General features: G+C 68.2%; 1 protein-coding gene across 1 annotated transcript in view; it reads left to right on the top strand.

Moving 5' to 3' along the window:
• Nucleotides 1-19,159, top strand: part of PLEC (plectin) — a 72,419-nt gene that overhangs the window by 38,905 nt on the left and 14,355 nt on the right. The window contains exons 10-27 of the mRNA XM_065398575.1: nucleotides 940-1,035; nucleotides 1,504-1,631; nucleotides 2,947-3,040; nucleotides 3,266-3,420; nucleotides 4,219-4,528; nucleotides 6,732-6,809; nucleotides 7,309-7,470; nucleotides 9,160-9,264; nucleotides 9,876-9,971; nucleotides 10,609-10,734; nucleotides 11,380-11,532; nucleotides 12,884-13,038; nucleotides 13,544-13,670; nucleotides 13,962-14,145; nucleotides 15,712-15,869; nucleotides 16,698-16,876; nucleotides 18,259-18,397; nucleotides 18,728-19,084. Of these exons, the coding sequence (XP_065254647.1) occupies nucleotides 940-1,035; nucleotides 1,504-1,631; nucleotides 2,947-3,040; nucleotides 3,266-3,420; nucleotides 4,219-4,528; nucleotides 6,732-6,809; nucleotides 7,309-7,470; nucleotides 9,160-9,264; nucleotides 9,876-9,971; nucleotides 10,609-10,734; nucleotides 11,380-11,532; nucleotides 12,884-13,038; nucleotides 13,544-13,670; nucleotides 13,962-14,145; nucleotides 15,712-15,869; nucleotides 16,698-16,876; nucleotides 18,259-18,397; nucleotides 18,728-19,084 (2,802 nt within the window). The remainder of the gene's footprint in view (nucleotides 1-939; nucleotides 1,036-1,503; nucleotides 1,632-2,946; nucleotides 3,041-3,265; nucleotides 3,421-4,218; nucleotides 4,529-6,731; nucleotides 6,810-7,308; nucleotides 7,471-9,159; nucleotides 9,265-9,875; nucleotides 9,972-10,608; nucleotides 10,735-11,379; nucleotides 11,533-12,883; nucleotides 13,039-13,543; nucleotides 13,671-13,961; nucleotides 14,146-15,711; nucleotides 15,870-16,697; nucleotides 16,877-18,258; nucleotides 18,398-18,727; nucleotides 19,085-19,159) is intronic.

Below are 19,159 nucleotides of genomic sequence, written 5' to 3'. Positions count from 1 at the left end.
TGGCTCCCGTCTCGTCATGTCCCGACGCAGCTGCTGCTGGCAGGGGATGAAAGGCCCCAGTGCTGGGTGGGGGAGCTCTGCAGGTGCCTCCCAGGAGGGATCTGGCTGGGCAGGGTGCCCGGGTGCCCAGGCCCCACCCCCACGCAGGAGCCGCCTGGAAGCCCCCAGAAGGAGGGGCCCCCAGCGCTCCCTGGGGAGTGGGTGGTTCCCGTTGGCAGTGAGGGGGAGGCAGGGTCTGTGGTTCCCTGGGGCCGTAGGGGACCTTGCATCAGGCCCCTGGGATGCCCAGTCCGTCTCTGCGCTGGCAGCTGTTCCCTGAGGAGCTGGCGTTTGGCTCCTGGCAGCTGCCCTCACCCGGGGGGTCTGAGCCCAGCATAGGGAGCAGCCAGCCCCGTGAGGGCCAGGCTGCCTTGGAGGGGCCTGGCAGGGCTCAGCTCCTGCCCCAGGGCGGGAGGGAGAAGGCAGGCGAGCCGGAGGAGTGGGGCAGCACACGGGGGGGAGGAGGGGATCACGGGGCTCCCCAGGCAGGGGGAGGGCGTCTGACTCATTCCTTCCATGCCAGCCCCTCGTGAGTCAACAGCGGCGAAGAAGAACCCGCCCGCCCGGCCCTCGTCCATCCTGTGGGCTCTGGCCGCTCTGGGGCGGGGCCATGCGTGGGGCCAGCTCCCTAGGACTGGCTCAGCTCCAGGTCCCAACCCCTGGCTGGGGGGATGTCGTCTCCTCGGGGTAGGGGCGGGGGCTGGTGAGAATACGCCCTGCGTGGTGGGCTAGGGAGAGGCTGGCCAGGCATGGGCCCTACTGATGGTGACCCTGCGCCTGGCACAGAGTCCCCGGCAGCTGGTCACAGGCGGGTCCCGGTGCCATGGCCACATGGGGCCCCTCTCCTGCCCCTGGGGCCTGCCCTGCCTCCCCCGTGCCCTAACCCCAGCCTCCCCCCAGCTCCTGTGGCGCCAGTTCCTGAAGTTCAAGGAAACCGAGCTCCCGGCCAAGGAGGCCGACAAGAACCGCTCCAGGGTCATTTACCAGTCGCTGGAGGTGAGCAAGGTGATGTCCCCGGGACCCCCTGGGCGAGAGCCCCCCGATACGTACAGCCGCCAGGGCTGCGCCCCTCCCCTCCCCGGAGGCTGTGCCGAGCCCTTCATCCCCGAGCACCAGAGGGCTGTGCCCGGCTGTAAGCGGGCATGTGACCGGGGAGCTGTCCTGTGACTCCCTCACGCTGCATGAGGCCCAGCAGGGTGCATGGCAGGGGCCTGCAGCTCGGCATCCCCAGTTCCCCACCAGGCCTGACCCCAGCCCCTGCAGACCCTCGGGGTGCCCCCCACTCCTGCTTGTGCCCCCCACTCCTGCGCTGCCCCATGGACCCCTCAGGGCCGGGTGCAGGCTGGTCCCCACATGGCCCCGTGGCTGCAAAGGCCCCATTTCTGTGTGGATCGGGAGCTGGCCCCCCGACCTGCCTCAGGGGGGCCCTCCTGGTCTGTGTAACACCCCCTCTTGCCGGCGCAGGGAACAGTGCAGGCCGGGCAGCTGCAAGTGTCCCCCGGCTACCACCCCCTGGACGTGGAGAAGGAGTGGGGCAAGCTGCACGTCGCCATTCTGGAGCGCGAGAAGCTGCTTCGCGCTGAGTTCGAGAGGTCAGTGCTCAGGGGGAGGGAACGTGGGGTGGGGCAGGGCTGGGCGGGGGGGGGCTGGGAGTGGGGGAAGGGCTGGCTGGCAGCGGGGGGGCCGTGGGCAGGGGAGAAGGGCTGACTGAGAGGGGCCGTAGGAGCTGGTAGGAAACGTGGGGTGCGGAAGGGCTGGGCTGGGGGAGGAGCCGAGGGGGCTGGGAGGGAAAATGGGGCTGGGAGTGGGGGGAGGGAGCTGGTGGGGTGGGAAAGGGCTGGCTGAGGGGGAGCTGGGAGGGAACATGGGGCAGGGCTGGGGGGCCTGGGAGGGAGATCTCGGGGGTGGGGAAGGGCCAGCTGGCAGTGGAGGGGCTGGGGGCAGGGGAGAAGGGCTGGCTAAGGGAGACCGGGGGGGCTGAGGTGGGAAGGGGGTTGTTGGTGGGGGGCTGGCCGGCTCAGGACACCCCTGGGGCTGGCGCTCTCCCCTCCTGGCGAGCCAGGCCAGGCTCCTGCTGGCGGACGCTGAGGGCCGGGGTGTTCCCGCCCTGGCCTCGCAGCCCTTAATGGGAACCATACGGCGGGTGAGTCACCGCCCGCCGGGTGCCTCCCCTCAGGAAGCCCAGCCCAGCCCCGCCCGCCCGCCGAGCAAACAGAGCCGAGCGCAGGCTGGCCCCTGGCAGTGTCGCTGGGCTCCCGGCTCGCCCGGAGCTCACAGGCTCCAGCAGGGACGAAAGGGGGGGCTGGGCCTTTCCCACAGGCACGTGGCAGAGCAAGGGTGGCGTCCCGGGGGGCTGGGGTTGCCCTGGCCACCAGGACTGGGTTGCGCACAAGTGGGGCTGGGCTGGTGTGAGGCAGGGAGCTGGGGCTTGCATGGGGGGGCGGGGGACTGGGCAGGGGGCTGGGGTGTGCACAAGTGGGGCTGGGCTGGGCACAGGGCGGCAGGAGGCTGGGGCTTGCATGGGGGGCTGGGCAGGGGGCTGGGCTCGGATGCACACAGGAGGGGTGAGGGTCTGGGGCGTGCACAGACTGGGCAGGAGCTGGGGTGCGCACAGAGGGGCAGGAGGCTGGGGCTTGCATGAGGGGCTGGGCAGGGGGCTGGGCTCGGATGCACACAGGGGGAGCGGGGGGCTGGGGTGCACAGGGGAGGCGGGGAGCTGGGCAGGGGGCTGGGGTGTACACGGGAGGGGAGGGGGACTGGGCAGGAGCTGGGGTGCGCACAGGGGGGCAGGGGGCTGGGCAGGAGCTGGGGTGCGCACAGGGGGGTGAGAGTGCACGCAGGGGGCTGAGTAGGGGGGCGGGGGCAGGGCACAGTTGCTCACCGTGCTCCCCTCCCCACCCCGCCCAGGCTGGAGCGGCTGCAGCGCATCGTCAGCAAGCTGCAGATGGAGTCGGGGGTGTGCGAGGAGCAGCTGAACCAGGCCGACACCCTGCTGCAGTCGGTGAGAGCAAAGCCCAGGGTGGGGGGGCGCCCGGGACCCCCGGGACAGGCCTGCCGCTGTGCTGGCCAATGCCTGAGGGCATGGGGCAGCCCCTAGGTATCTGCGGGAGGGCAGCGCATAGAGCGTGGGGGCAAGGGGACGGGCAGCGCATGCAATGGGGGGACAGGTGCAATGGGGGAGGGGTCTCAGCTGGCCCCCCCGGTTTAACACACCTTCCTCCGGCAGGACGTCCGGCTGCTGAACGCCGGGAAGCAGCCGCAGAAGGCGGCTGAGATCGAGCGGGACCTGGACAAGGCGGACGCCATGATCCGCCTGCTCTTCAATGATGTGCAGGCCCTGAAGGACGGGCGCCACCCGCAGGGCGAGCAGATGTACCGCAGGTAACAGGCCCAGCCAGAACCCCGCCCCTGCCTTGGGGGAGGGGCCCTGCCGCAGCCCCGCCCCTGCCTGAGGGGAGGGGCCCAACCACAGCTCCTCCCCTGCCTGAGGAGTGGGGCCCAGCTGCAGCCCTGCCCCTGCCTTGGGGGAGGGGCCCTGACAGAACCCCGCCCCTGCTTGAGGGGAGGGGCCCAACTGCAGCCCTGCCCCTGCCTGAGGGGAGGAGCCCAGCTAGAACCCCGCTCCTGCCTGAGGGGAGAGGCCCAACTGCAGCCCCGCCCCTGCCTTGGGGGAGGGGCCCAACCAGAACCCCGCCCATCCCTGAGGGGAGGGGCCCAACCACAGCCCCGCCCCTGCCTTGGGGGAGGGGCCCTGACAGAACCCCGCCCCTGCCCAGGGGGGCTGTGACAGATCCACAGGCTCGGTCCTCTCGCATGGCTCTGTCACAGCCCATGGGAAAACCCCTTCGGTGAGTCAGCCCCCAGAGGGTCACACGCTGTCACTGGGGTCAGCCCCTCGGCTTCACGGCCTGCGGGGACCGACCCTCAGAGCCCTCAGCCCCCCTGGGTCACGCTGTGAGCTCCCTGCAGCGAGTCCACCTGGAGTGAACACCACAGGGAACCCAAAGGGAACAGAGCACCCCCAGTTACCTCAATCTGGAGTGACTCTCAGCCCGCGGGGTAACGCAGGGGGGTTATTAGGTGTCTGGACTCAGTACAGTCGCTCTGTACTGGCCCCCGTCTCCCCCTGGTTTGGCAGCATCTGTGCCCCCAGCATGTGCCCCTCCGCTCTGCCCGCAGGGTGTACCGCCTTCATGAGCGCCTGGTCGCCATCCGCACCGAGTACAACCTGCGCCTGAAGTCGGGCTCCCTGCAGCCGGCCCAGGTGGCCCTGCCCCTCGGCCAGCGGCCCCGGCAGGAGCTGGACGACGTCACGTTGCGCTACCTGCAGGACCTGCTGGCCTGGGTGGAGGAGAACCAGAGGCGGCTCAATGGCGCCGAGTGGGGCGTGGACCTGCCCACGGTGGAGTCGCAGCTGGGCAGCCACCGGGGCCTGCACCAGTCCATCGACGAGTTCCGGGCCAAGATCGAGCGGGCGCGAGCCGACGAGGTGAGGCGGGCGGGGGAGGGGCTGGGTGGGACAGGCAGCCTGGCCCGAGCCGGGGGGGTGGGACGTGGCTTTTCAGACACTGCCCTCCACATGCTGGGGTCACCCCACCCCCCCCCAGCCTGTGTTCGTGGGGTCCCGCGCCCGCCAAGGCAGCGCAGCCCCCTCTCGGGGGGACGCAGGAGCTGCCCACAGCTTGCTGCCCAGGGCGCAGCGTGGGCCCCTGAGCGGGCGTGTCCCCAGGACGCCGGGGTTCCCAGCCACCTGCAGAGGGGTACACGTCTTGCCGCAGCCCGGGGCCCCTCTTCCCACAGAGAGGTTTTGATCCCCCCTCAGGCCTAGCAAGTCTCGTGCTGTTTGCGGCAGAACGGGGCAGCCGGTGGAGTTAACACGTGGTCCTGAAAGCAACCCCACCCCAGGGAGTCTGAGAGCGCCCGCCTCTCCTGCTGTCTGCCCCAGTCACGGGAACTCCGGGTGCCTGGCAGGGACAGTGCCCGGCGCGGCCCCGCTGTGCTAGCCCACCTCACGAGGGCTCACACCCAGTGGGTGAGCTGCCATGGCCCTGGCAGCTGCTTACGCCCCCTAGCCAGCTGCAGCCCGCTGCAGGGGCAGAGGGCAGGCGAGACCTGGGGCTGCCGTGTGGACACAGATATGAGAGGCTTTCGCTTCCTGAGCGACCAGAAAGGCCAGTAGGCAGCACCCTGCGGTGGGCTGGGCAGGCCAGGATCAGGGAGTCCAAGCTGGGGGGAACTTACCCGTCTCGCCCAGGGTGAGTGAGTGACACCAGCCACGGTGCCTTGGAGCACACGGAGAGACCAGTACAACAGCCTCCTCCAAAAGAGAGCACCCCCTGCTGAGCCCCCACCCCACAGTGCTGTCCTGGGGCCTGCCTGCCCCCTGGGGAGAGCCCCCACCCCACAGCGCCGTCCTGGGGCCCGCCTGCCCCCTGGGGAGAGCCCCCACCCCACAGCGCCGTCCTGGGGCCCGCCTGCCCCCTGGGGAGAGCCCCCACCCCACAGCGCCGTCCTGGGGCCCGCCTGCCCACTGGGGAGAGCCCCCACCCCACAGTGTTATCCTGGGGCCTGCCCGCTGGGGAGAGCCCCCACCCCACAGCGCCGTCCTGGGGCCCACCTGCCCCTTGGGGAGAGCCCCCACCCCACAGCGCCGTCCTGGGGCCCGCCTGCCCCCTGGGGAGAGCCCCCACCCCACAGCGCCGTCCTGGGGCCCGCCTGCCCCCTGGGGAGAGCCCCCACCCCACAGCGCCGTCCTGGGGCCCGCCTGCCCCCTGGGGAGAGCCCCCACCCCACAGCGCCGTCCTGGGGCCCGCCTGCCCCCTGGGGAGAGCCCCCACCCCACAGCGCCGTCCTGGGGCCCGCCTGCCCCTTGGGGAGAGCCCCCACCCCACAGCGCCGTCCTGGGGCCCGCCTGCCCCCTGGGGAGAGCCCCCACCCCACAGCGCCGTCCTGGGGCCCGCCTGCCCCCTGGGGAGAGCCCCCACCCCACAGCGCCGTCCTGGGGCCCGCCTGCCCCCTGGGGAGAGCCCCCACCCCACAGCGCCGTCCTGGGGCCCGCCTGCCCCCTGGGGAGAGCCCCCACCCCACAGCGCCGTCCTGGGGCCCGCCTGCCCCCTGGGGAGAGCCCCCACCCCACAGCGCCGTCCTGGGGCCTGCCTGCCCCCTGGGGAGAGCCCCCACCCCACAGCGCCGTCCTGGGGCCTGCCTGCCCCTTGGGGAGAGCCCCCACCCCACAGTGCTATCGTGGGGCCCGCCTGCCCCCTGGGGAGAGCCCCCACCCCACAGCGCTGTCCTGGGGCCCGCCTGCCCCCTGGGGAGAGCCCCCACCCCACAGCGCCGTCCTGGGGCCCGCCTGCCCACTGGGGAGAGCCCCCACCCCACAGCGCTGTCCTGGGGCCCACCTGCCCCTTGGGGAGAGCCCCCACCCCACAGCGCCGTCCTGGGGCCCGCCCGCTGGGGAGAGCCCCCACCCCACAGCGCTGTCCTGGGGCCCGCCTGCCCGCGAGGGGAGAGCCCCCACCCCACAGCGCTGTCCTGGGGCCCGCCTGCCCGCGAGGGGAGAGTGCCCCGTGCTGCGCAGGGCTGGCGATGGGGTTTGTAGTGTCACCTCCCGCGCACCAGGCCTGCAGAGCGCCAGTGGGGGTCAGCAGCTTTGTGCTGGGCGCTCACCCCTCATCGCTCTCTCCCCACAGGCCCAGCTCTCGCCCGGCCCGCGCAGCGCCTACCGAGACTGCCTGGGCCAGCTGGACCTGCAGTACGCCCAGCTGCTGGTGAGAGCCGGCCCGGCGCGGGGTGCCGGGGACTGGGGAGAGGCTCCTAGGAAGCAAGGGTGGGACGGGCAGGGGATGGGGGCCTGCAGGGAGCAGCGAGGCGGGGGGCTGTGTGAGGGGAGGGGGATGGGGGCCTGTGGGGAGCAGCAAGGCGGGGGGCTGTGTGGGGGGAGGGGGGCCTGTGGGGAGCAGCGAGGCGGAGGGGCTGTGTGGGGGCATGGGGGCCTGCAGGGAGCAGCGAGGCAGGGGGGCAGTGGGGGGGCTGTGTGGGGGAGGGGGGGCTGTGGGGAGCAGCGAGGAGTGGGGGGGGGGAGGGGGAGGGGGGCCTGCGGGGAGGAGCGAGGCTGGGGGGCTGTGTGAGGGGAGGGGGGCCTGCGGGGAGCAGCAAGGTGGGGGGGGCTGTGTGGGGGAAGGGGGGCCTGTGGGGAGCAGCGCAGTGTGTGGGGGAGGGGGTGCTATCCCGCGGCCCCCCCCCCCACACGCCCGTGTGTGCCCCCAGAACGTGTCTAAGGCGCGGCTACGGCACCTGGAGAGCCTGCAGGCCTTCGTGGGTGCCGCCACCCGGGAGCTGATGTGGCTGAGCGAGAAGGAGGAGGAGGAGGTGAACTACGACTGGAGCGACCGCAACCCCAACATGACGGCCAAGAAGGAGAACTACTCGGTACTGCCCTCCCCGGGACTGCCCCCCCCCCACCCCCCGGGACTTACTCCCGCTCCCCTCTCCCTCCGGGCACCCTGTGTCCCAGACCTGCGTGTGCCCTGGCTCCCTGCTGCCGGCAGAGACATGCCTGGCCTGGTTGGCATTTCCAGAGGACTGGAGGCTGTGGGCAGGGCTGGCCTTGGGGCGGGGGGGGGGGTGCTCAGTGCCAGGGGGAACCCAGCTGAGAGTGCCAATTCAGAACAAATCGCTTAAAACGGGGCAGTCACAGCCCAAGGCTGGGGTTTTTCCACCTCTAAGGCAAACCAAACCAGCCAGACAAAGAGGACTTTGGTCTCACCCCACTGGCTAACCACAAGTCACACAAGCAATTCCCTTAGACACTCCAGTTTCCCAGTATCACCACCAGTGCCACTCGTTATGGGGATGAATGGTTATGAAAACCAATACCCCAGTAAAAAAAAAAGGTTCTCCTGATCCCAAAGGACCAAGCCCCAGACCCAGGTCAATATACAAATCAGATTTTGCCCACAAATCACGCTGTTGCCAATCCTTTAGAACCTAAAATCTAAAGGTTTATTCATAAAAGGAAAAAGATAGAGATGAGAGCTAGAATTGGTTAAATGGAATCAATTCCATACAGTAATGGCAAAGTTCTTGGTTCAGGCTTGCAGCAGCGATAGAATAAAGTGCAGGTTCAAATCAGGTCTCTGGAACATCCCCAGCTGGGATGGGTCATTCAGTCCTTTGTGTAGAGCTTCCATTCCTGGCAAAGTCCCTCCAGAGGTAAGAAGCAGGATTGAAGTCAAGATGGAGATGAGGCATCAGCCTTTTATAGTCTTTTCAGGTGTAAGAACACCTTTGTTCTTACTGTGGAAAATTACAGCAAAATGGAGTCTGAAGTCACATGGGCCAGTCCCTGCATACTTTGCTGAGTCACAAGGCGTATCTGCCTTCTCTCAATGGGTCAATTGTAGCTGATGGTCCTTAATGGGCCATCAAGCAGGCTAGGCAGAGCTAACACCAACTTGTCTGGGATGTTTCCCAGAAGCATAGCACAAGTTTGAAATACAGACAGTATAGAGCCAATATTCATAACTTCAACTACAAAATTGATACACACATATAGACAGCATAATTATAACCAGTAAACCATAACCTCGTCTTAGACACCTCATTTGACCCCCTTTATACAAGATTTGGTGCCACTACAGGACTTTGGTTGCAGCCATGTTCTATATGGTTCCAGATTATATCAATAACGTCACAGGGGCCAGCTAGTCCAGGGGGCCGTGGCCTGCGGGTGTCCTCTGTGGCTCTGCCCAGGCTCACTGCGAGCGTCCCAGTGACAGGGCTGCTGCCCTCTGGGGCAGGCAGGACCCCAGCCGGATCCACTGCCCTGCCAGGGAGCAAGCCCCCATCCCCCCCGTACCCCCTAATCCCCCCTCCAGCGCCTGCAGCCTCTTTTCCTGATGCCCGAGGCAGACAGGCCCGGCTCTGACTGCAGGGCTGCGGCTGTGCCCTGAGCTTGCTGCGTGGGTGCCCCATGTCCCCGGGGAGGGGCCGGCCCCGGGGGGGGATCCCGGAGACGGCTCAGGCCTGTGTATGCAGCCGCAGCTCCAGCCACTCTGCCAAGGGCCGTACCAGGCCGAGGCGCGCTCACCGGCTGCCCCTGTCTCTGCTGCGCACCAGGGGCTGATGCGGGAGCTGGAGCTGCGGGAGCGTAAGATAAAGGAGATCCAGAGCACGGGGGACAGGCTGCTGCACGAGGAGCACCCGGGCAGGCAGACTGTGGAGGTGAGGCCGGGGGCAGGGCCCGTTCACACTGGGCACCGGGCGGGCTGGGGGCAGGGCCTGTTCTCGCTGGGCACCGGGCGGGGGTGGAGGTGAGGCCGGGGGCAGGGCCCGTTCACACTGGGCACCAGGCGGGCGGTGGAGGGGAGGCCGGGGGCAGGGCCCGTTCACACTGGGCACCGGGCGGGCGGTGGAGGTGAGGCCGGGGGCAGGGCCCGTTCACACTGGGCACCGGGCGGGCGGTGGAGGTGAGGCCGGGGGCAGGGCCCGTTCACACTGGGCACCGGGCGGGCGGTGGAGGTGAGGCCGGGGGCAGGGCCCGTTCACACTGGGCACCGGGCGGTGGAGGTGAGGCCGGGGGCAGGGCCCGTTCACACTGGGCACCGGGCGGGCGGTGGAGGTGAGACCGGGGAGGTGAGGCCCTGCCCTCGCGTGCGGAGAGGCTGGGTGGCGGTGAACAGCCCCTGCTCCCAGAGCCCGACGATCCCAGTGGAGGGCTGCGGGTGTCTGGGGCTCTGGCTGGGGCCCCGCGCCGGGTGCGTCTCCCTGCCCGGGGCTCCAGGTGCCTGTGGGCGGCCGCGGGGCTCAGCGCAGTGACGCTGGTTCTATTCCAGGCCTTCCAGGCGGCGCTGCAGACCCAGTGGAGCTGGATGCTCCAGCTGTGCTGCTGCATCGAGGCCCATCTGAAGGAGAACACGGCCTACTTCCAGGTAGGGCTGGGGGAGGCTGGCCTGGGGGGGAGGGGTGCCTGGGAGCAGGGGGGAGTGCCAGGGGGATGTGGGCACCTGCCGGAGGGCGGAGGACCTGGCGGGGGGGCAGAGTGCTGGGGGACCAGGGAGGTGAGGTGCCTGGTGGGGGGGGGGCAGAGTGCTGGGGGGCCAGGGAGGCGAGGTGCCTGGCAGGGTGCTGGGGGGCCAGGGAGGCGAGGTGCCTGGCAGGGGGGGCGGGGCAGGGTGCTGGGGGGCCAGGGAGGCGAGGTGCCTGGCGGGGGGACGGGCGGCCAGGGAGGCGAGGTGCCTGGCGGGGAGGTGGGGTGCTGGGGGCCAGGGAGGCGAGGTGCTGGCAGGGGGGCCGGGTGCTGGGGGGCTACGGAGGCGAGGTGCCTGGCGGGGAGGTGGGGTGCCCCCACTGACAGGCAGGGGTCGCGCATTGAACAGCATCTGTCCTGGGCGTCTGTCCCTGCTCCCCGCCCCAGGCAGGCGTGGGTGGGGTCCAGCGCAGATCGGTAAATACCCGCTGCTCTCTGCGCCGACGGGGGGCACGGCCTGGGCTCAGGAGCCCTCCCCTGGCGGGGCTGGGGCCCCACATGGGGCTGGCAGGTGCTGACACCCCCCCTTCCCCCCGCAGTTCTTCTCAGACGTGAAGGAGGCCGAGGAGTTCCTGAGAAAGACTCAGGAGAGCATGAAGAAGAAATACTCGTGCGACCGCACCATCACCGTGACACGCCTCGAGGACCTGCTACAAGACGCCCTTGTAAGTGACACCCCCCCCCCCAGCTGCTGGGGGCCCTCACGAGAGTCAATCCCCATTTCCCGCCCCGCCCCCCTGCAGCGGGACCCCTCGTGAGTCCCCCTTCCTGCTGGGGAGGGCCCTCGGGAGAGCCCCCCGCCTCCTTCCTTCCCTCCCCCCACTACGAGACACCCATCTGTAGTACCCCTCCCCACCTCCCCTATCACGCCCCTCCCGGACCCACAGGCGCGGTGCCTGGCCCCAGCTTCGGAACAGTGTCTAGGACGAACCCTCCAGTGGGCCTGACCCCCGAGGGGTCTCGCTCTGCCTTGGCGTAGGCGCCCGGCCTCACCGCCCCCTCAGGCTGGAGCTGTGGGCCTGCAGCCCCTCGCTTCGCCCCGTGAGCTCCCGCGAGTCCTGCTGAGCCAGAGCCCGGGGGAGGCTTGTCCCCCACAGGGACCCACGCGCCTGGCCCCAGTGCCGCACGCCGCCTTGCACACGGCACAGACCGGCCGGAGGGGAGCCTCGTCCAATGGTTCTCAACAAGGGGAGCCCCACACACACACACCCTGCCCCCCCGTCACCCTGCTCCCCTCACCCTGCCCCCGTCACCCTGCACTGCCTCTACCCCCCCTCACCCTGCCCCCCCCCACCCTGCGCTCTCCGCAGGAGGAGAAGGAGCAGATCGCGGAGTACAAAGGGCACCTGACGGGGCTGGCCAAGCGGGCCAAAGCCATCGTGCAGCTCAGGCCGCGTAACCCGGGCACCCCGCTCAAGGGCCGGCTGCCAGTGCAGGCCGTCTGTGACTACAAGCAGGTGGAGGTGAGAGGGGGCTGGGGGCGTGGCTGGGGGCGGGAGCCTGGGGGCTGAGTGGCAGGGGCGGGGGTTGGGACCTGGGGTTGAGGGCAGGTTTGGAGGTGGTGTCCCTGGGCTGGGGGTGAGGGTTGGGGGCCAGGGGGCGGGAGCCTGGGGGCAGAGAGTCCGGGGGTTGGGGGCAGGTGTGAGGGGCGGGGGTTGGGGGGCAGGGCCAGGGGCCTGGGGGTTGGGGTCTGGGTACAGGGACCCAGGGATTGGGGGCAGGTGTGAGGGACGAGGGGCGGGGGTTGGGGGCCAGGGGGCGGGAGCCTGGGGGCAGGGGGCGGGGGTCCAGAGGTTGGGGGCAGGGGTCTGGGGGTTGGGGGCAGGGGTGAGGGGCGGGGGCACAGGCAGGGGTGCAGAGGGTGAGCCTGGCGCAGGGCGCTGGCTCCGGGGATGAGGGGCAGGTGTGAGGGACGAGGGGCGGGGGTTGGGGGCCAGGGGGTGGGGGGCAGGGGGCAGGTGTGAGGGGCGGGGGCAGGAGCCTGGCACAGGGCGCTGGTTCCGGGGGTTGGGGGCGGGGGCCTGGGGGCAGGGCCCAGCAAGGCAGCAGCACAGGCAGGGGGTGCAGAGGGTGAGCCTGGCGCAGGGCACTGGCTCCGGGGGTTGGGGGCGGGGGCAGGGGGCAGGTGTGAGGGGCGGGGGCAGGAGCCTGGGGGCAGGGGTCCGGGGGTTGGGGGCGGGGGCCTGGGGGCAGGGGCCCAGGGGCGGGGCCCAGCAAGGCAGCAGCACAGGCAGGGGGTGCAGAGGGTGAGCCTGGTGCAGGGCGCTGGCTCCGGGGGTGGGCGCAGGGGTGGGGGGTGGGGGTTGGGGGCGGGGCCCTGGGGGCAGGGGCCCAGGGGCGGGGCCCAGCAAGGCAGCAGCACAGGCAGGGGGTGCAGAGGGTGAGCCTGGCGCAGGGCACTGGCTCCGGGGGTTGGGGGCGGGGGCAGGGGGCAGGTGTGAGGGGCGGGGGCAGGAGCCTGGGGGCAGGGGTCCGGGGGTTGGGGGCGGGGGCCTGGGGGCAGGGCCCAGCAAGGCAGCAGCACAGGCAGGGGGTGCAGAGGGTGAGCCTGGCGCAGGGCACTGGCTCCGGGGGTTGGGGGCAGGGGCGGGGGCCTGGGGGCAGGGGGCAGGTGTGAGGGGCGGGGGTTGGGGGCGGGGGCCTGGGGGCAGGGGCCCGGGGGCGGGGCCCAGCAAGGCAGCAGCACAGGCAGGGGGTGCAGAGGGTGAGCCTGGCGCAGGGCGCTGGCTCCAGGGGTTGGGGGCAGGGGCCGGTGCTCAGTCTGGCCAGACGGGCGCTGGCGTGTGGGGCTGACACTGCCCCCCGGCTCCCCAGATCACGGTGCACAAGGGAGACGAGTGCGTCCTGGTGAGCAACGCCCAGCCCTCCAAGTGGAAGGTGCTCAGTGGCTCGGGGAGCGAGTCCGTCGTGCCGTCCGTCTGCTTCCTCGTGCCCCCGCCCAACAGGGAGGCGCTGGACGCCGTCAGCAGGTGCGAGCGGGGACGCTGCAGGGCCGGGGGGGTCACTCCTCATCCGTCGGGACCCCTCCCCACCCGGGCCTCGGCTCCCCCCCTCATCCGTCGGGACCCCTCTCCTCCTCCTCCAACTGGGCCCATCTGCTCTGGGGTCCCTTGGCTTCCCTTCCCCCTCCTCTGGATCCCCCTGATTCCTGTCCAAGCTCCTCTGCTGCCCCCTCCCCTTCCCCCCTTTGTCTGGGTCTCTCTGCTCCCCTCCCCCCACCTCTCTCTGGACCCCTCTGCTGCCCCCTCCCTTTGCTCCCACCTGGGCTGGTCTCCTCTCCCATTGCCTGGGGCAGTGCATGTCAGGGGCACTGTCTCCATCCCCGTGCCAGCCACAGGGCCAGCAGCTTTTCTCCCCTGAAGCTCCCTGGGTCCCCCCAGGTCTTGTGGGGCTGGTGGGGGCTGGACCGTGCCAGGGAGCCCTGCCCTCCGCCCGGCCGTACGGGCTGAGCTCACTGGTTCTCGCTCTCCCCAGGCTGGACGTCAGCCACCAGCACGTGGTGACGCTGTGGCACCAGCTGCACGTGGATATGAAGAGCCTCCTGTCCTGGCAGTACCTGGTCCGGGACATCCAGCAGATCCAGTCCTGGTCCCTGCTCATGGTGCGTTGGGGCCCCGGCCCTGTTCGCGGAGGGGGGCTGGAGATCCCGGGGAGGAGCTGGGAGGGTGGGAAATTCAGGCTCAATCTTGAGAGAGAGCCCCGTGGCTGGGGAAGGGTCCCCTGGCCCCCCAACACCCACCTGTCGCTGGGGGAGCGGGAACAGGGTGTCACCCACGGCTGGCCTGGGGCGGAAGCTGGCTCAGAGGGATTTCTCTCCCCTGTCCTTGCTGGGCGTGGGGGCACTGGCGAAGGGAGGCCAGCACCCGTCTGAGGCCGTGTGCCTGGCCCCCAGTTCCGGACGCTGCAGCCCGAGGATTACCGGCAGACGCTGCGCAGCCTGGAGACCCACTTCCAGGAGTTCATGCGCGACAGCCAGGACTCGCAGAGCTTCCTGCCGGACGACCGGCTGCAGATGGAGCGCGAGTACAGGGCCTGCACCCAGAAATACGAGCATCTGCTGCACAGCCTGGAGAAAGGTAACCGGGGCCGCGCCCGCCCGTCTGGACCCTCCCGTGTAGCTGGGGCCATGTCTGCTCCCCGGCCAGGGACCCTGTTATGCTTATAAGAAGCACACGGGATCTTTCAGGGGAAAAGGCAACACGCCGCGTTTATTGAAAACACACACTCCCGGTCGCGAGCCGATGCTCCGAGGCTTTGCAGGACTGAACCCAGAGTTCTGTGGCAAAACACCCCAGCTTTATACTTGTCAATTCCCACTTTGGTCTATGGATTTTGCAATGTCGTTCTGTGATCGTTAGTCCTTACAGTGGGGTTAATCTTGGGGTTTTCCGCTGTTATCTCTTCTTTGTTGTCTCGCCTTCGGGGGTGTTTGCCTCACCTCTGAGGTTGTCGATGCTGCTAACTCGTTTAGCATCAGTTACAATGGATGTTTTCTGATTGTTTCCTGCTGTCTCTCCAAGTCTCTCACTTCTTCTTGACCATCGGGATATTTGGGATGGCTTTCACACTCATCCTTAACCATGCACACAGCCTTTACTCACCCCAAACAATTGTACAGAGAGTTTCGGACAGGATTACATTTTAGAATGGGTTATGTGGTTACTAAAGGGATTACAATTATCCTTTATCCTTCATTCTAAGTTATACAAAATACAAACATAAAATCCTACTACTACAACCAGGCCTGCAGCAAAGCCAGGACACCCCTCCACATACACCCACTGGGGACCACGCCTGAGACAAGGCCATTACCCCACGGGGCCACGTCTGCAACAGGGCTGTGGCTGTCTCTCCCCCACCCCCCGCCCAGGCTGTCTGTGACATGCCCCTCCCCCTAGCAGAACCCTTCCCAGGAGACCTCTTGTCCCAACCCCTCCCCTATGTGGGGTGTGCCACCGACCCTTCTGGGCTCATAGGGCCGTGCCCGGGAGACCTCTTGTCCTACGGCCCCTCCCTTGTGTGGGGTGCCCCCGACCCCTCTGGGCCCACAGGGCCATGCCCGGGAGACCTCTCATCCTACGGCCCCTCCCCTGTGTGGGGTGCCCCCGACCCCTCTGGGCCCACGGGGCCATGCCCAGGTGACCTCTCATCCCAACCCCTCCCCTGTGTGGGGTGTGCCCCCGACCCCTCTGGGCACACGGCCATGCCCGGGATACCTCTCGTCCTACGGCCCCTCCCCTGTGTGGGGTGCCCCCGACCCCTCTGGGCCCACAGGGCCATGCCCAGGAGACCTCTCGTCCCGTCCCAACCCCTCCCCTGTGTGGGGTGTGCTCCTGACCCCTCTGGGCCCACAGGGCCATGCCTGGGATACCTCTCGTCCTACAGCCCCTCCCCTGTGTGGGGTGCCCCCGACCCCTCTGGGCACACAGGGCCATGCCCGGGATACCTCTCGTCCTACAGCCCCTCCCCTGTGTGGGGTGTGCCCCCGACCCCTCTGGGCCCACAGGGCCATGCCCGGGAGACCTCTCGTCCTACAGCCCCTCCCCTGTGTGGGGTGTGCCCCCGACCCCTCTGGGCCCACAGGGCCATGCCTGGGAGACCTCTCCCTACCTGTCACTAATGAAGCCACTGACCCTGCGCAGGGGAGCAGGACGAGTCCATGTGCAAGAGCTACATCTCCCAGCTGAAGGACATCCGGCTGCAGCTGGAGGGCTGCGAGTCCCGCACTGTCCACAAGATCCGAGCGCCCCTCGACAAGGACCCGGTCAAGGAGTGTGCCCAGCGCATCAGCGAGCAGCAGGTACGCCCCCCCCCCCAGCCTCCCCCATGAGGATCCTGTGCCCAGCCAATCAGCAAGCAGCAGGTACGCCCCCACCCAATGAGGATCCTGTGCCCAGCCAATCAGCAAGCAGCAGATACGCCCCCTCAGCCCCCTGTGAGGATCCTGCAGCCAGTCAGCTCCCTACTCAGACATCAGAACCCACCTACCCCAGGGCACTGGCCCCCTGCTGTGCTCCATCCCCTCCCAGGCTGACTCCAGAAGGGATCCCGCCGCATCCTGCTTCAGGCCCACGGGCCGGGCTGGGCTCAGCCCCTCCTGGCCCTCCCTGGGTACGTCTACACAGGAGCCACTGCCGGGGCACAGCTGCTGTGCGGACGCTACCTACGCTGGGGCTGTCCTGTAGGCTCAGGTCCCCCACCTCCCAAAAGGCGGGCGGTTGCCAGCTCATTGGATTTGCCATTGTCTTCATGGCCTCAGCCAGCTCCTTTCTAGTGACCCACTTAGCCCCAGCCAGCCGGGCGCCGTTCTCACACAGCCCTTTCCCCCCCAGGGACCAGTGCCATGCGTGGGGAAACTGAGGCACATGCAGGCTTCCTAAAACCATTAAAAAAACTTCACACTTGGTGACAGGGCCCCCGTGTGATAGCGAGACGCTCTGCCATGTCCCTGGAGCTGGGGCGCGGCATGGCCTGGCCTGGCCTGGCCCCAGAACTGGCCTGCTCTGGGGAGCGCCTTGGGAAACCCAGCTAGTGCCAGGCCAGGCACCAGCCTGGGGCGTCGCCTGCCTCCCGCCAGTGAGCAGCAGGTAGGGTTGCCTGAAGTAACGGCCCCACCCTATTCCCGCAGCAAATCCATGTGGAGCTGGAGGGCATCCGGAAGAGCCTGGAGAAGGTGGGCGCGAAGACGGAGAAGGTGCTGGCCCAGCCGGAGCACTCGAGCTCGGCCCCCGTCCTGCGCTCGGAGCTGGAGATCACTCTCCAGAAGATGGACCAGGTGTACAGCCTCTCCACCATCTACCTGGAGAAGTGAGTGTGGGGCCCGGGCTGAATAGCTTCACTGTGACCCCGGGGGCTCCTTCCAGCCCCCAGGCCTCCCCCCCCCCCCAGCCCCTCTGTTTCAGGGACTCCTTGCAGCCCCCGTCTCCCCCTCCCCCGGACAGTTTTCCTCCAGGCTCCCCCCATGGCAGGTTCAGATCAAGTCTCTGGAACATCCCCAGCTGGGATGGGTCATTCAGTCCTTTGTTCAGAGCTTCTGTTTGTAGCAAAGTCCCTCCAGCGGTCAGAAGCGGATTGAAGACAAGATGGAGAAGATGCAGCTGCCTTTTATAGTCCTTTTGCCATGTGGCTTGTGCTTCCTTTGTTCCAAACACAAGCTGCCCAGCACATGGCCTGGAAAAACCTTACAGTTCTGTCCATAGGCCTGTCCCTGCCTTGCTGAGTCACAAGGCGTATCTGCCTTCTCTCAGTGGGTCAGTTGTGTAGTTGATGGTCCTTAATGGGCCATCAAGCAGGCTAGGCAGAGCTGACGCCACATTGTCTGGGGTGTCACCCAGAAGCACAGCATAAGTTTGAACTACAGACAGTATAGAGCCAATACTTATAGCTTTAAATACAAACATGATACCTGCATAGAGACAGCATAATCATAACCAGCAAACCATAACCTCCTTTGTACAAGATTTGGTGCCACTATAGGACCTTGGTTGCAACAATGTTCTATACGGTCACAGTTCATGTCCGTAACATCACAGAATAATGACTCGGGGGCGGGGGTTGGGGTTTGCCCACCTCACACGCAGTTCCAGGGGGAGGGTTGGGGTTTGGCCATCTCACACCCGGGCCTGGCGCAGGGGCGAGGGTTTGCCCGTCTGGTCTGCGGCCCCGGCAGGGGGAGAGGCTTGGGGTGTTTCCCATCTCATGCAGGGGCCCCAGGGACCCATTGCTTGCAGCACGTCTAAACGCTGTGCCAGGGAGGTGTTTCCTCTCGTGATTAGCCGGGAGAGCTCCCTGGCACGGGGGGCGTGGAGGCTGAATACTCAGGCGCGTTGGGAGAGGGAGAATGAGACCATTCAGGAGGCTCCAACCCCCCTTCTCCAAGGCAGGAGCCAGCCCCTTTCGCCACGGGGGGAGAGCACCACCATGGCACGGCAGCCCCTCGCTGCCCACAGCCGCCCCCGCCCAGCATCAGGGACAGGCTAGTGGGGCTCATGTTCCAGTGGGCGTGTCTGGGACAATGCGATGCCACCAGCCCAGGCTGGCCCCCATACCCAGGGGCTGGCTGGCTCTGGGAGTGCTCACCACAGGACACGGGGTGAGATGGGCTGGGGGTCGCCCTCCTGCCCCCCGCACAGGTCTGTTCCATTCCCTGCCCTCTGGGCGCCCTGCGAGCTAATCTGCTCCCCCCGCAGGCTGAAGACCATCAACCTGGTGATCCGCAGCACGCAGGGGGCAGAGGAGCTGGTCCAGACATACGAGGAGCAGCTGAAGGAGGTGCAGGCCGTGCCCTCCGACCTCAAGGAACTGGAGGCTAACAAGGCGGAGCTGAAGGTAATGGCCGGGGAGGCCCCCCACTTGCCCAGACAGGATCAGTTCCTTTGGGTGCAGCGCGGGTGTTCCCCAGGCCCAGACCTGGATCACACGGGGGCTGGGCCCGCCCCAGAGCCGAGAGAGCATGGGGGCACATGCAGGCACTGGGGCGGCACTGGCCGGGAGGGGTGGGAGCAGTGCCCAGCAGCTGGCCAGGACCCGGGTCCGGCAAAGCAGTGGAGCTCCAGCAAGGGCTGCGTTCGCCAGGAGCATCGATCGCGTCCAGCCGGGGGCGGGATGGCAGGGGGGCAGGGAGGTGCCCATCGCTGACCTAGCCCTTGTGTGCCACAGAGGCTGCGTGGGCAGGTGGAAGGGCACCAGCCCCTCTTCAGCACCCTGCAGTCAGACCTGAACAAGGCCAAGGACGTCAATGAGCGGATGGTGAGAGGCCACAGCGAGCGGGACGTGGACCTGGACCGGTACCGGGAGCGGATCCAGCAGCTCCTGGAGCGCTGGCAGGCCGTGCTGACCCAGATCGACCTGCGCCAGCGCGAGCTGCAGCAGCTGGGCCGTCAGCAGCGCTACTACCACGAGAGCTACGAGTGGCTCATCCGGTGGATCCAGGATGCCAAGCAAAGGCAGGAGCAGATCCAGTCGGTGCCCGTCACGGACAGCAAGAGTGTGCGGGAGCAGCTCCTGCAGGAGAAGGTAACGCCAGTGACAGGGCGCCCGGCGGGGACGCCCCCCAGGGGGGCATGGGGCAGGGGAGCTGGTGGCTTGCTG

Source organism: Emys orbicularis, chromosome 2 (assembly GCF_028017835.1).
Source record: "Emys orbicularis isolate rEmyOrb1 chromosome 2, rEmyOrb1.hap1, whole genome shotgun sequence".
Taxonomy (NCBI): domain Eukaryota; kingdom Metazoa; phylum Chordata; order Testudines; family Emydidae; genus Emys; species Emys orbicularis.
Note: the sequence above shows the minus strand (reverse complement) of the source record. Positions and strands in the feature narration are given on the sequence as shown.